Source organism: Eriocheir sinensis, unplaced genomic scaffold (assembly GCF_024679095.1).
Source record: "Eriocheir sinensis breed Jianghai 21 unplaced genomic scaffold, ASM2467909v1 Scaffold5, whole genome shotgun sequence".
Taxonomy (NCBI): Eukaryota; Metazoa; Arthropoda; class Malacostraca; order Decapoda; family Varunidae; genus Eriocheir; species Eriocheir sinensis.
This window is the reverse complement of record NW_026111831.1, coordinates 1,117,515-1,133,622: the sequence shown is the minus strand read 5'-3', so window position 1 is coordinate 1,133,622 and position 16,108 is coordinate 1,117,515. Positions and strand designations below refer to the sequence as shown.

Here is a 16,108-nt window from a genome sequence, read left to right as displayed (position 1 = left end):
TTACCGTGTAGCAGCGATGGGCCAAATTTGTGGCTTAACGTGTAGCAGCGATGGGCCAAATTTGTGGCTTTACTGTGTAGCAGTGATGGGCCAAATTTGTGGCTTTACCGTGTAGCAGCGACGGGCCAAATTTGTGGCTTTACCGTGTAGCAGCGATGGGCCAAATTTGTGGCTTTACTGTGTAGCAGCGACGGGCCAAATTTGTGGCTTTACTGTGTAGCAGCGATGGGCCAAATTTGTACCATGATTTAAACCCCCCAAAATAGATGATCCACACACTGATCACAAATGCTTTGATATATATTATGAAATGGTTTGTGTGAATGATGATTTTTTCTCATTTTTCTTGCTTAGAGGGACCATTAAGAAACATGATCCCTGCTGCTACTGGGTTAACATATTCTCCGGAAAGCCCTAGACTGTGAGGTGATTTATTATAAGTTTTCAGACGGGTTGCAGGGATGAATATTGGCAATTTAGTAACCTTCTCTGACTTAATGAAAGCCTAAAATCACTTAACTCGTATAGGGTGAGATTAAAAAGCTTATATTCTCTGGAAAGCCGTAGACTGTGAGGTGATTGATTAGAAGTTCTCAGATGGGTTACAGGGATTAATAAGGGACTTAATGAAAGCCTAAAATCACTTACCTTGTACAGGATGACTAAAAAAAAAATTAACTTACATATTATGGAAAGCCATAGACTGACGTGCTTTATTAGAAGTTTTCAGATGGGTTGCAGGGATTAATAAGGGCAATTTAGTAACCTTGCCTGACTTAACAAAAGCCTAATTCACTTCACTTGTACGGGGAGGACTAAAAGAAAATCAACATATTCTCCGGAATACTGTAGACGGTGAGGTGCTTTATTATAAGTTTTCAGGTGGGTTACAGGGATTAACCTGGTAGCAGCGACGGGCCAAATTTGTGCCATGATATAAACCCCCAAAAATAGATGATACATAAACTGATCACAAATGCTTTGATATATATTATGAAATGGTTTGTGTGAGTGATGATTTTTTCTCATTTTTCTCGCTTTGAGGGACCATTAAGAAACATGATCCCTGCTGCTACTGAGTTAATAATTACTGAAAGCCAAATTTACATCACTCATATGAGGTGACTAAAAACCCTCAAATTATATTCTCCAGAGAGCTGTATAGACTGAGGTGATTTATTATAAATTCTCAGATGGGTTATAGGGATGAATAAAGGCAATTTAGTAACCCTGCCTGACTTAACGAAAGCCAAATTCACTTCACTTGTACGGGGGTAAAAAAAAAAAAAAAATAAAAAAATAAAAAAAAAAAAAAAAAAAATTCTCTGGAAAGCTGTAGACTGTGAGGTGCTTTATTAGGAGTTCTCAGATGGGTTATAGGGATTGATAAGGGCAATTTAGTAACCTTGCCCGACTTATTGAAAGCCTAAAATCACTTAACTCGTATGGGGTGAGATTAAAAAGCTTATATTCTCTGGAAAGCTGTAGACTATGAGGTGATTTATTAGAAGTTTCCAAATGAGTTATAGGGATGAATATTGGCAATTTAGTAACCTTCCCTGACTTAACGAAAGCCTAAAATCACTTAACTCATAATTATGGGGAAAGATAAAAAAGCTTATATTCCCTGGAAAGCCCTGGCCTAGACTGTGAGGTGCTTTATTAGGAGTTCTCAGATGGGTTACAGGGATGAATAAGGGCAATTTAGTAACCTTGCCTGACTTACTGAAAGCCCAAAATCACTTAACTCATATGGGGTAAGATAAAAAAGCTTATATTCCCTGGAAAGCCCTAGACTGTGAGGTGCTTTATTAGGAGTTCTCAGATGGGTTACAGGGATGAATAAGGGCAATTTAGTAACCTTGCCTGACTTATTGAAAGCCCAAAATCACTTAACTTGTATGGGGTGAGGTTAAAAGGCTTATATTCTCTGGAAAACCATAGACTGTGAGGTGATTTATTAGAAGTTTCCAAATGGGTTATAGGGATGAATATTGGCAATTTAGTAACCTTGCCTGACTTAATGAAAGCTTAAAATCACTTCACTTGTACAGGGTGACTAAAAACCCCTTAACTTACATATTCCGGAAAGCCGTAGACTGTGAGGTGATTTATTATAAGTTCTCAGTTGGGTTATAGGGATTAATAAGGGCAATTTAGTAACCTTGCCTGACTTTCCTAAGGCCAAAAATCACTTCATTCAGGCAGCTGCTTCCCATCAATCATGTACCTCCCTCTCCTGCCACCTCTCTTACACCCTCCTTCCCCTCCTCTTCCATCACATCACTCATTCATTCCCACCCTGCCATACAAAACCATACAGCACCTCAGAACTCATAGCACGGTACAGCACCTCATCAGAAGAGAGGGAGCAGATAACAAGAGGATTATTTTTTTACAAGGGAGGCAGCTCAAGGGCAAAAAAACAAAAAGAGCAACAAAAAAGCTTGCTATACAATGCTTCAACAAATGAAAGCAGAACGAGAGGCCAAAGGAGAGGTCAATTTGAAGTGGAGAGGTGTCTTAATCTGTCCGCTGCGATTGGCACAGATTTTGCCCTCACTGGTTGCCTGGTATCATATATATCCCTTCACTGGTAGCCTGGTAACATATGGTCCCAGGTCTTTCTCTGCCTCTGCGGTGGATAGTGGAGTGTTTCCCATGTGGTATTGGTGTGCTGGATATCCCTTCATTGGTAGCCTGGTAACATATAGTCCCAGGTCTTTCTCTGGCTCTATGGTGGATAGTGGAGTGTTTCCCATGTGGTATTGGTGTGCTGGATATCCCTTCATTGGTAGCCTGGTAACATATAGTCCCAGGTCTTTCTCTGGCTCTGTGGTGGATAGTGGAGTATTTCCTATATGGTATCGGTGTGCTGGGTATCCCTTCATTTGGTAACATATAGTTCCAGGTCTTTCTCTGGCTCTGTGGTGGATAGTGGAGTATTTCCCATATGGTATCGGTGTGCTGGATATCCCTTCATTTGGTAACATATAGTCCCAGGTCTTTCTCTGCCTCTGTGGTGGATAGTGGAGTGTTTCCCATGTGGTATTGATATGCTTCCCCTCCCAAGGTGCATGACTTTACATTTTTCTTCACTGAATTGTAGCAGCCACTTTTTGTTCCATTCCTGTAGCTTGGTGATGTCTTCTTGTAGGAAATCTGCAGTCAAGCAGTTAATACTCTGTGGCAGCCTTTAACTGCTCATGCATGTAAGTACCACCCAACAGTCTGGCACATCGATCATCCACCACCGGGCTGCTCACCTCCAAACAGGATGAGCGGACTTTTACTGTACATCTTAATAACCTCAGTACCAGGGGTGTGGAGTCGGGGTTAAAATTTTCCGACTCCGACTCCGGGAAATTTTAAAGTTGCAACTCCAACTCTGACTCTGACTCCGGCCCCCATGCCCCTCCCCCTCTATGGCATTTTTTTTTTTTTTTTTTTAGATGCTGCCTGTAGTGCCGGTAGACTCTCTTGAGGTCCTTTCTCTTACATGTATTTACATCAAAATTATATGTACTCTATATAGACAACATCCGGATAATGTATAAGAAAAAAAGTTCACTACTACATTACACGATAAAGGATTACGTTAAGGAGTCAGAGTCGGGGGTATGTTTACCGACTCCGACTCCAACTTCGGCCAAAAGTACCCGACTCCTCCGACTCCACGGCCCTGCTCAGTACTATTAATCCAGTGCTGAAATCTTACCTCATGACTTGACATTAAAGTTTCAGTATTGGATTAATAGTACTGAGGTTATGTTAGGTTATGCATGTTTGTATGTATAAACTCTATATCAGGGGTTCTCAACTTGGTGTGAATCGTCCCAAGTGTGCTAATTTGATCTTTTCTGTTGGGCAATATTTATTTATTTTCTATTTTCTTATTCATTTGTTTATTCATTTATTGGCAACTGGGAGACAGAGGGTAACCAAGAAAAAAATCTCAGTAAAATCCTATCCATTGCATTATGCTTCAATTCACTAGAGGCTCAATATGTTCTTCTCTGTCCTTTTTTATTCCCGCTATTTACCTCGGCCTAATATACCACATACAAGTTTATTAACAAGTTTTCAAAGTGTGGACGCTAAAATGTAATTGTGGAAGCCTGAGCAGCAAGGAGAGATGTATGAAGGGAGGTGTGTTCTATAATGTGTTTTTTATTCCAGCTATTTACTTCTGCCTAATATACCACATACAAGTTTATTAATAAGTTTTCAAAGTGTGGACGCTAAAATGTAATTGTGGAAGCCTGAGCAGCGAGGGGAGATGTATGAAAGGAGGTGTGTTCTATAACGTGTTTTTTTATTCCAGCTATTTACTTCTGCCTAATATACCACATACAAGTTTATTAATAAGTTTTCAAAGTGTGGACGCTAAAATGTAATTGTGGAAGCCTGAGCAGTGAGGGGAGATGAATGACGGGAGGCATGGAAAATGGGGTCATGGGTAAACAATGGTTGGGACCCCCTGCTCCATATATTGCTCTATTTACAGAGCTATTTGACTCACCCTTGATGGGCATGAAGTAGGAGTCGTTGAGGTTGTTGTGGTGGTCCCAGGGCTTGTGGAGAGAGTCGGAGTCACTGTTGGAGGGCGGCGGAGGGGAGAGGATGGGCAGCATGACCACGGGCTTTTTAAGGCTGTGGAGGAACTCGTGGGAGCATCGTGAAAGTGTCTCCAGCTCAAGACTCTCGTGTCCCGCAGCAGAGAGGTCCGGCAGGTGCTTGAGGGTGTTGAGAATGGCGGAGTTATTGCCGCTGGGTGTGTAGGAGGCCAGGCGGGGGGGCAGCGGCGGCCCCTGCTGTGTGGCACCAAGGTAACAAAAAGAAAACAACTCAAAAGTCTGTAAGAAACAAAACATCTAAGACTCTGACACCCTAACACACAGAGGCTCAACAACATCCACAAAATGAAATATGGACAGAAAACATTCAAATTGCAGCCTGTAACTTGATGCCAAGGAAGTGAGTCTGATAAAACTAACATGTACCAGTGTCTGTCTTACCTGGTCTGCCTCCACGTTGCAGATTTTGGAGTTTCTTTTGGCTGCGTCATTCGCCTTGAGGTCGTTCTTCACGTGGTGGTCCGTGAGCTTGACGCGGTTGTTCTGCTGGTGACGCTTGTGGCTCCACCGCCACCGCTGCCAGGCCCCCAGCAGCAGCACGGCCATCACGCACCCCAGGAACACGGCCAGGATGCACAGCAGCTCCTCTAGGGTGATGTTCAGGGAGGACGGCTCTTCAGGCTTCCTAACGGCCTCTGTGCAGAATTCACCGGTAACATTGGAGGAACATATGCACTTGAACCCACCAAAAAAGTTGAGGCAGGTTCCCCCGCTCTGGCAAAGGTTGCGGGTACACTCATCAATGTCCAGCTGGCACATTGCACCGGTAAAGTGTTGGCACTTGCATATAGGCCCATCGGCACCCTCCTCACAGCGACCGCCATTCTGACAAGGGTTTGGGTTGCAGAAAATGCCATATTCACAACGTTTTCCACTCAGTTTTGAAGGACATTGACACTTATAGGTGTGGCCAACAATGATACATTTGCCTCCATTAAGACAGGGTGAGGAGGAGCAGGGAGCCGTGTCCACCTGGCACTGTGCTCCGGTAAAGCGTGGAGGGCAATTGCACTTATAAGAACCTTCATTTTCTATGCATGTCCCAGCGTTCTGGCAAGGGTAGGAGCCACACACACCGGCCAAGGGCAGCACGCCTGGACACTGGAGCTCCACGTTGGCCAGGCGCGTGAGCACCGTGCCCCCGGAGGCCGTCCCTGTTATTGACACAGGAAGCTCGGTGCCGTCAATAATGATCTGATCGAGGCAACCCACAAATCCCAGGCTGCTTTGGGAATAGGAAGACATGCCTGACTCTGGTTCACTGCTGAGGGTAGCACCGAGATACATGAAGTTTGAATCCATGTTCAGAATGTCATTAGCACCCGGCGCCGCTCCTGAACTCACCTCGCCGTCCACACTCAGTGTTGATATGGTGCCGTCTCTGGTCAGGTTGATGAAGTGCCACGCATCATTGTCGACCCTCACCGTGGACACCCTGACCAGCCCTTCCCCGCTGCCACAGTCCCAGCGGTACTGCACATGTCCGCCGGCCACCTCCAGCACACTGTAGTCCACGTCCCCGGCAGCAAAGACCAGCGTTCCCACCGGGTGTCTGGTGCGCATGAAGGCACTCAGCATAAGTGAGCTGCCCTTACCTTGCTGAGCTATGCTGTACTGGGCATAGCTCTTTCCCCTGAAGGAGAGAGGCCTCAGTGGGTAGTGACACGCAGGACTGTGGCATTTTGTCAGGTCCACTCGGCACGAAGGTCCTGTTCTGCCGGCAGGGCACTGGCACGTGTAGCCTCGGCTGCTGGTGTTGGTGGGCGCACACTCCTCATACTCAGCACAGGGTCGGTGCCCACAGGCATTGACTAAATTAGTGCAGTTCTGGCCTCCATACCCTTGGTCACACACACAGCCAACTTTCTGGGTAAATCTTGGAGCAACCAGACTAGACAGCTGTGTGTTGAAGGGCATGGCCACATCATCGTTGATTTCCACCACGTCCACACAGTCCCCGTGGCCGCCGCACTCTGAGCCAGACACACAAAGGGACTCCATGATGTCCACGAAGGGCAAGCCAAGCTTTTCTTTTATGTCAACTTGTTTTTCTTTTAGCTTCAGCAGCAGATGTTCTCTTGTCATGTAGATTTCAAATAACCTCACAACTATCAGAACGTCAAGACTCCTCTGTATGTCTCTTTTGGATCGCTGTGGAATGTAATCTATCTTATCTAAAGAGTGTGAGTGTACGAGGGCTGGCTGCAGGCTGACCAGGACCACAGAATGTTCCTGAACTGACAGCTCTATGGCAATAGCTTTGAGGAAATATTTCTGATACCTGGAGAGAAATTCATCGGAGGACAGAGGACCCAGGCGAATGATGACGGCATTTTCAACCATTTCCTCAGTGACCACGGAGACCTTGATGGAAGCCTGCACGGAGCGGTGATACCTGCCATCCGACACACTGACGTTGACGCTGTAGTTACCGGTATCAAGAGGTGTCAGTGCCACCAGAGTGCCGTCTTCACTGTCAATGTCAAAGTACTTGATGGAGCTGACTTCCTCTGGGTAGGGAGCCACAGAGTACTGCAGGGTGTCGTAGGGGTCCTGGTCCAGTGCAGTGACCCGCCCAATGATGCCTCCGGGAAAGGCACTCCGGAAACTGATGACCACGGTTTTAAGTGGGAAGAGTGTTGGCGGGAAGCGGGACTCCTCCACCACGCTGACGGTAACTTGGGTGTTAGCGTGGAGTGGTGGCGAGCCGCTGTCCCACACTCGCACCTGCACCACGTACTGATCCTGGACCTGGTGAAGAAGAGGAAACAGAGACTGAAGAATGGCACTCATGTATTACTCTCACTATCTGTGGAGCTTAATTAAAAATGCATACTTCCTTGAGCACTCAGACCACCTGATGGTTTTACTGGATTAAATGCCTTACAAAATATTGAGTGTTACCTTGTGGTTCAATTTATTGGTGGCCAGCCTCAGTGAGCCATCCTGGTCCAGGGTGAAGGCACGACTCTCAACAGGCTGGTTGATCACCTCCCAGGTGAAGGGAGCCCCGCTGGGGTCAGCGTCGGCATCGGTGGCCATGAGGCGGATCACTGAGTAGCCCACAGCTCGGTTCTCCTAATAAAGAAGAACCACTTGAGACGCACCACTTCAATGTTCACTGGATATGGATACGGATGTGCATGTATATATGTAGTTGCATATAGTTGAAAATGAAAGATGATTGGAAGATAACTAGAAATACAATTCTCTCAATGGATGCGGTGAACAGTGGATCAGCCTGGACAAAGAGGTTGTTCAATCTAACTTTTAATCAAATTTAAAGCTAAATCTGACCTACTGAGACTCAAGAGATGGGACTCCACTATAGTGTAGCTCATTGCCTGTGATCACAACTAGGTAAACACACACACACACACACACACACACACACACACACACACACACACACACACACACACACACACACACACACACACATGGCAGAAAGATGGGCTGGTGAGAGACGTTGTTGAAAAGAAGAGTGTAGTTGTCTTTGGGCTGAAGGAGAAGGTCCTGCCAATACGACATGAGAGAGAGAGGAATGAAAAGCAGGCAGCTGTTGAGCTGGTGAGGGAGGTGCAGCATGAAGGCACAGTTTGGAGGACAAGGTAGAGGAAGTACTCCTGAGGATTGGCAAATATGTAAAAGGAGGACATCGACCTTTTAAGGTAAGGTTCAGATTGCAGGTGGCTGCAGAGGAAGTGCTTGCAGGAACCTGGAAACTCTAAAAGAGAGGATTACAAAGACGTATGGATCAGGAAGGACCTAACAAAGAAGAAAAGGCAAACGTCAACAAATTGTGGGAAGAAGCCAACCAAAAAAAAACGAGAGCAGGACAGAGGCGGAGAAGAAGAGGTTTTGGTGGATGGTCACAGACTTAACCCATCCGCTGCGATTGGCATGGATTTCGCCTTCACTGGTAGCTTGGTAACATATGCTCCCAGGTCTTTCTGTGCCTCAGTGGTGGGTAGTGGAGTGTTTCCCATGTGGTATTGGTACGCTGGATTTCCCCTCCCAAGATGCATGACCTCACATTTTCTTCGCTAAATTGGAGTAGCCACTTTTTGTTCCACTCCTGCAGCTTGGTGATGTCTTCTGGTAGAAAATTCGCATCCAAGGGGTTAAGATTGAGGATGTGGTACAGACGGGCAGCAGAGAGGGAGGAAGTGAACCAAAGGTGGCATACACAAACATGAATGGGTTAACAATGGCACTGGCAAAAGTAAATGACTACTGGAGGGAGAACGAACTGGACATAATGGGAATAGTTGAAACAAAGTTGAGCGATGCTGTCGTGTCCCTAGACATTGGTGGAGGAAAGTACAATGTGTGGAGAAAAGACTGACGGGAAATGCAGGGAGGGGGAGTGATGATGTTGGTTAACCCGGAACAGGTAACTCTCGATTTACGCGAGTTTGGTTTACGCATTTTTTAAATAACGCGGGGTCCAAAATCCAAAAAAATGTTTCATTTACACGTTTTTTCCACTTATACGCGATATTTTATGGAGTGGCTACCATATGTCTCACGCAACTAGACTCACACGGCGCCGCGGCCACACAGCTGAGCTCAGGTCTTCCCGCGCGCCACTTGAACAACAATACAGTACCTACGCTGCCACGCTATTCAACAATAGGGTGGGCAGGTACCGGTACTAACGGTACCAGCTATATGGTACGGTACCGGTACCAGACTGCTCGGTACCGGTACCAATACTAGCCAGTCGCTCATTTTGTCCCTCATTTCTTCCTCACATGAGTGAGGCTGAGACTGAGTGCCTGAGTGGATATCTTGGTGATATGGATATTCTCTCTCTCTCTCTCTCTCTCTCTCTCTCTCTCTCTCTCTCTCTCTCTCTCTCTCTCTCTCTCTCTCTCTCTCTCCTGAATGAAGCGAATATTTATTTTTCGACAGAAACCTACCTCTTGTTTGATTTACATTGTTTTTTGATTTACGCGACCTCTTCAAGGACACAATACTCACGTAAATTGAGAGTTATCTGTAGCAGCGACGGGCCAAATTTGTGGCTTTACCGTGTAGCAGCGACGGGCCAAATTTGTGGCTTTATCATGTAGCAATGACGGGCCAAATTTGTGGCTTTACCGTGTAGCAGTGACGGGCCAAATTTGTGGCTTTACCGTGTAGCAGCGACGGGCCAAATTTGTGGCTTTACCGTGTAGCAGCGACGGGCCAAATTTGTGGCTTTATCATGTAGCAATGACGGGCCAAATTTGTGGCTTTACCATGTAGCAGCGACGGGCCAAATTTGTGGCTTTACTGTGTAGCAGCGACTGGCCAAATTTGTGGCTTTACCGTGTAGCAGCGACGGGCCAAATTTGTGGCTTTACTGTGTAGCAGCGACGGGCCAAATTTGTGGCTTTACTGTGTAGCAGCGACTGGCCAAATTTGTGGCTTTACCATGTAGCAGCGACGGGCCAATTTTGTGGCTTTACTGTGTAGCAGCGACTGGCCAAATTTGTGGCTTTACCATGTAGCAGCGACTGGCCAAATTTGTGGCTTTACCATGTAGCAGCGACGGGCCCAATTTGTGCCATGATATAAACCCCCCAAAATAGATAATACATAATCTGATCACAAATGCTTTGATATATATTATGAAATGGCTTGTGTGAGGGGTGATTTTTTCTCATTTTTCTTGCTTGGAGGGACCATTAAGAAACATGATCCCCGCTGCTACCGGGTTAAGAAGGACCTGGGAGTTGACAGTGTAAACTATGGCAAGGGATGTGCTGAAATGATGAAAGTTGGAGTACACCGGGAAGGAAGCAGAAACAGAGACTCTGGTGTGGTGTGTGTTCCACCAAAAACGAGATCTTGGGGTAATGAAAGATATGAGAGAATGATGAAAGACACAAGCGACGGTATGGAGGAAATGATGAGTGGAAGTGACAACCTAACCATGATGGAGACTTCACCTGCAAAGAGGTGTGTTGGGAGGAGTGGACGTCAGAGGGCGGTGAGGGTCATGGGGAAATACGCTGCTGAGGATGGCAATAAACAACACTCTTACACAATGGATCAAGGAGAACACAAGGTTTCAGGGGAGTGATGAACCCTCAAGGATTTACAAAGGAGTCTGAAATAGTAGATAGAGTGTCGTAGAAAACACCTCTTGGACGAGGTGATCACATGGTGCTTGAGTTTATGATGAATGAAAGAAGAGAAGTGAGGAGAGGAGAAGACCACAAAACTGGGAGATACAATTACAGCAAGGTGAACTCTGCATAGTTGAGAAAGCACTTGAAGAAGCGGACTGGAGTAAGTTCTATGGAGCAGAAACAGTGGATATGAAGCGGCTGTCCTTACTTGAGACTTACAATGAGGGAGTAAGGCAATACTTGTCAAAAAGGGGAAGAGGGAAGTTAGAAATAAAATTTGGTTCAATAAAAGATGTGAAAGTGAAAGTGAAGCAAAGTGAGAAAGAGATGTAGCATGGAACAGGTGGAGAAAAGGGAAAGACAGAACCTTTGGCTGAAGTACAAACAAGTATGGAGTATGCATCTCACGTGTGGGGGGCTCCACTCACACAGCTCTCCTGGACAGAGTGGAGTCTGAGGGTCGTATTCTAAGACATGTCATCGCTCAAAAACACATATTTGACAAGGCTTTCATAGGAGTTGTGGGCATTTCCAGGGGTAGTTTTATGTCCCTGGTGGTAGTTTGACCCTTCCTCTGTACGGTGAACCTGAAGAAACACTCATTAGACCCCGACTGACCCCCTCTTTGACCTTTAGAAACAGCTGATGTGAGACCTGAAAGTGTCTTCTAATACCAACTTAAGGCTCTTCGTCTCATCAGCTCTCCTCCTCTTACTGACAGTCTTCTACCTCTTAAATTCCGCTGCCACGTTGTTTCTCTTTCTTTCTTCTATCGATATTTTCATACTGACTGCTCTTCTGAACTTGCTAACTGCATGCCTTCCCCCCTCCCGCAGCCCTGCTGCACACGACTTTCTACTCATGCTCATCCCTATACTATCCAAACCCCTTATGCAAGAGTTAACCAGCATCTCCATTCCTTCATCCCCTTCACTGGTAAACTCTGGAACAGCCTTCCTTCGTCTGTATTTCCTCCTGCCTATGACTTGACCTCTTTCAAGAAGAGTGTATCAAGACACCTCTCCACCCGAAATTGACCTCTCTTTTGACTACTCTTTACTTTTTTGTTTTGTGGGAGCGGCAAGTAGCAGGCTTTTTTTTTGTACTCTTTTTGTTGCCCTTGAGCCGTATCCTTTGATGTAAAAAAAAGTGAAATGAATGAAGAGAGGAACAGAGAAACTACTTGAGAAATGTAGGCTACTAGAAAACTTTAAAGCACAGCTGAAATTATTTTATAGATATGTCAATAGCAAGCTGAATAACAACGAAGAAATAAATAAACTTAAGGTGGACGGTGAAAAGTACGAGGATGCTGCAGCAATGGTGGAAGTTATGATTTTTTATTCTTTATCTTATTTATTTATCTTTTTTTTTACGTTTTCACCTATGGCACTGGTAGGCTTTCTTGGTGGGGCCTGATGGTCGGCCCCAGCCCATTGTGGCGCAGGCAAGTGTTTATAGTGGTGCCATCTCGCATTGGCTCATGCTGCCCCCCTGAGCTCACCTTTGATCCTAGAATCTAGAGTCTGGGTGAATGGTTATTTTTCAGGCAGTGTTTACAAGGGAGAGTGACTTTAATGGACAAGAAGGAAGAAAAGAAAGTATGGAGTGCCTGGAAGGAAGACAAGTTTCAGTACAAGAGGTGGAAGGATTAATGGGAGGTCTGGACGTGAGGAAGGCACTAGGACCGGATGGTGTGTCAGGCTGGGTCTTAAGGGAGTGCAGTAAGGAATTAGCTGATAAGATCCAATGTGTCATAGTCAGCTCTCTAGCAGAAGGTAAGGGCCCAGCAGACTGGAAGTGAGCAGACATTATGCCAATTCACAAATGAGGATGGTGGGAAGACTCTGGGAAGTCCAGGCCAGTCTCTTTGACAAGTGAGGTAGTGAATGTCTGTGAAAGGTTGATCAAAGATAAATGGATGAACTATCTGGTGAAACAACAGATTGACGGACAAACAGTATGGCTTTGGAGGAGGAAAATCTGGTACATTGAACTTGATGTGCTACGTAGCCGCCACTACCCTCTCGCCTCACCTGCACGACCACGGTATAGTTGTCTTGCGTGAACTTGGGTGCATTGTCGTTGACGTCGCCCACCTGGATCACGACCTGAGCCATGGCAGTGTTGCTGGGTGTGCCCAAGTCCCTGGCACCCAGCGTCAACTGGTACTTTGTGACCTGAGGAGGTGACAAAAAAGAAGAGGAGGAGGAGGAGGAGGAGGAGGAGGAGGAGGAGGAGGAGGAGGAGGAGGAGGAGGAATAAGATGAAGAAATGAAAAGAAGAAAGAAGGGGGAAGGAAAGAGAAAAGGAAAGAAGAAAAGGAAAATAAAGAAGGGAAAATAAGGGGAGAAGAAAAAGAAAGGAAATAAAAAAAACAAAGAAGAACAGGAAGAAGAAAAAAGAAGAATGATGAAGCAAGAGGAAAAAAATAATAATAATGACAAGAAGGGAAAGAAGAAGAAGAAGAAGAAAAAAGTTCAAAATCCAATTAAATCAGCTTTGTATGATAATTTAGGAACTGTCTTGACATGCCTGATTTAAATTTCCAACAACACAAAGGATTTGATGTCACAATTATTTTCTTACTGGGAATATATGTAACCCAAGGCCAGTAAAAATGAAAGGCAAAATGGAGCTGCCATTAAGCTGCTAAGGGCATAACATCAACAGTCTTGGAGGGTCACAAAAGAAGATGGAAGAGGTATTTGGCCTAGGAAGGTATGAGGAGGGAGGTTAAAGGCCACTATCAACTATATTTGGGTCGCAAGGCAATGAGAACAGAAAGAAAAAAGGAGCTGTAAGGGTATAACATCAAGCCTCGGAAAGTAACAAAAAAGAAGAGACAGAAGAGGTATTTAGCCTAAGAAGGCATGAGGAGGGAGGTTAACCCGGTAGCAGCGACGGGTCAAATTTGTGTCTTTACCGTGTAGCAGCGACGGGCCAAATTTGTGCCATGATATAAACCCCCCAAAATAGATGATACATAAACTGATTACAAATGCTCTGATATATATTATGAAATGGTATGTGTGAGTGATGATTTTTTCTCATTTTTCTCGCTTAGAGGGACCATTAAGAAACATGATCCCCACTGCTACCGGGTTAAAGGTCACTATCAACTGTAATTGGGTCACAGGGCAATGAAAACAGGAAGGACAAAAGGAGCTGTGAGTTGCTAAGGGCATAACATCAAGTCTTGGAGTAACAAAAAAGAAGAGATGGAAGAGACATTTAGCCAGGAGAGATAGGAGAAGAAAGGTGCAAAGCCACTATCAACTGAATTTGGGTCACAGGGCAATGGCAACAGAAAGAAGCTTAGAGTTTTGAAAGGGTATAAAATCAATAGTCTTGGAAGGTAACAAAAAAAGATGGGAGAGGTATTTAGCCAGGAGAGATAGGAGTACAGCGCTGCAAAGCCACTATCAACTACATTCAGGTCGCAGGGCAATGAGAACAAAGATAAAAGGAGCTCAGAATTGCAAAAGGGCATAACATCAAGTGTTGGAGGGTAACAGAAAAGAAGATGGAAGAGACGTTTATCCAGGAGAGATACGAGTAGAGTGCTGCAAAGCCACTATCATCTGTATTTGGGTCGCAGGGCATGTTGAATTATACGACCAACAGGACAGAAACTAGCAGACAGCAATATTATTTGGACAAGGAAAGTTATTACATCATGAGAATGCTATACCTAAAAATATGATCCTAGTTACTTACCTTTTCCCTGTCCAGTTTCTTGATGACAGTGATGATGCCGGTGTCGTCATCAATAGTGAAGCAGTGGTCTTCGTTTCCCGCCCTGATGCTGTAGCGGACGAGGCTGTTCACGCCATGGTCCATGTCGCTGGCTGAGACCTGCGGTGAAGGGAAAAAAGTTGTCATTCGTAAAGTCACATTAGTGTAGTTGTGGGTCGCTTTTAGTTTGCTAACACCTTGACTGTGGATTTCCTACCAGAGGACATCACCAAGCTACAGGGATGGAACAAAAAGTGGCTGCTACAATTCAGTGAAGAAAAATGTTAAGTCCTGCATCTTGGGAGGGGATATCCAGCACACCAATACCACATGGGAAACACTCCACCATCCACCACGGAGGCAGAGAAAGACCTGGGAGTATATGTGTAGTGCGGCGACTAGGTCTGATAAGGGAGCCTCCCATAACCCACTTGGGGAGTGTGGGCACCTCTTTGGCCGACTCGGTAGGGAATGGCTCTCCCGTCACGCTGGTCGCGGGTTCAACCCCAGGCAGCCGGCGAATGCCTTCTCCTGGTCTTGATTAATTTCTCGTGTTTCGATACATGCAGAGGTTGTGTTGGAGAATAGGAAAAAGGAAAAATATGCTCTCGGGGCATGGCATATGTTACCAGGCTACCAGTGAAGGGATATCCAGCACACCAATACCACATGGGAAATACTCCACTATCCACCACAGAGGCAGAGAAAGACCTGGGAGTATGTGTTACCAGGCTACCAGTGAAGGCCAAATTCGTACCAATCGCAGCAGATGGGTTAATGAGAGTGCAGAGGAAAATAGAACCTGCAGTAGTTTTAACAGTAGGAATAACCTTATGAAAAGTTGTGGATATGAATATACTTGAGAAAATGAGGAGAAAAAGGAAAAGGAGGTAGAGGAAGAGGAAGGAGGGGGAGAAAAAAGAAGAATATGAAAGGAGAAGCAAAAGAAGTAAAAGAAGAAAAAGAGGAAACAGAAAAAGAAAAAGAAAAAGAAGAAGAAGAAGAGGAAGGTGAAGAAAATGAAGAAGAAAAGAAAAAGGAAAAAGAGGAAAGAAGGAAAAAGAAGGAAGGAAAAAATAAACTATACCGGAACTCCTAAGAGGCAGTGGTGAGTTGACAGTGTGACGGCGCCGCGTTCAGGAGGACGCGAGTTCAATCCCCGCCCGGTGCCACCAAGCTGAGATTTTTCAGCCGCCGCCGAGTGGCTTAAAACTACCCACATGCTGTCCAAAAGACCACCTATCAACCCAGACTTTAGATTCTAGGAGGGCAGCATGAGCCAATGCAAGATGGCGCCACTATAAACACTGGCCTGCGCCACAACGGGCTGGGCCATACCATCAGGCCCCTCCAAAAACAAGCCTACTGGCGCCACAGGCGAAGATGTAAAAAAAGAAAAAGAAAAAAAAAAGTGTTGCTGACTAATGCCACCATCAAGTGAAGCGCTGCACCAGGTGTGTCATGTTCCTCAGTACCATCCGGCACACACAGAAAGGATGCTTTTGATTCCCACCTTCACTACTCTCCATAAGCTTAGTGACATCTGCAGCAAGTAAAGACATCTGGGTTCAATTTTCTACTTAACCAGGATATTCATTATTTTATCCTGCT

General features: G+C 45.4%; 1 protein-coding gene across 1 annotated transcript in view; it reads right to left on the bottom strand.

Annotated features, from left to right (window-relative positions):
* The window catches only part of LOC126992691 (fat-like cadherin-related tumor suppressor homolog), a 35,227-nt gene that overhangs the window by 13,835 nt on the left and 5,284 nt on the right, over positions 1-16,108 (bottom strand). Inside the window, exons 8-12 of the mRNA XM_050851495.1 lie at positions 14,480-14,617; positions 12,796-12,939; positions 7,542-7,715; positions 5,019-7,388; positions 4,523-4,814 (exon numbers count right to left, since the gene is read on the bottom strand). Coding sequence (XP_050707452.1) covers positions 4,523-4,814; positions 5,019-7,388; positions 7,542-7,715; positions 12,796-12,939; positions 14,480-14,617 — 3,118 coding nt within the window. The remainder of the gene's footprint in view (positions 1-4,522; positions 4,815-5,018; positions 7,389-7,541; positions 7,716-12,795; positions 12,940-14,479; positions 14,618-16,108) is intronic.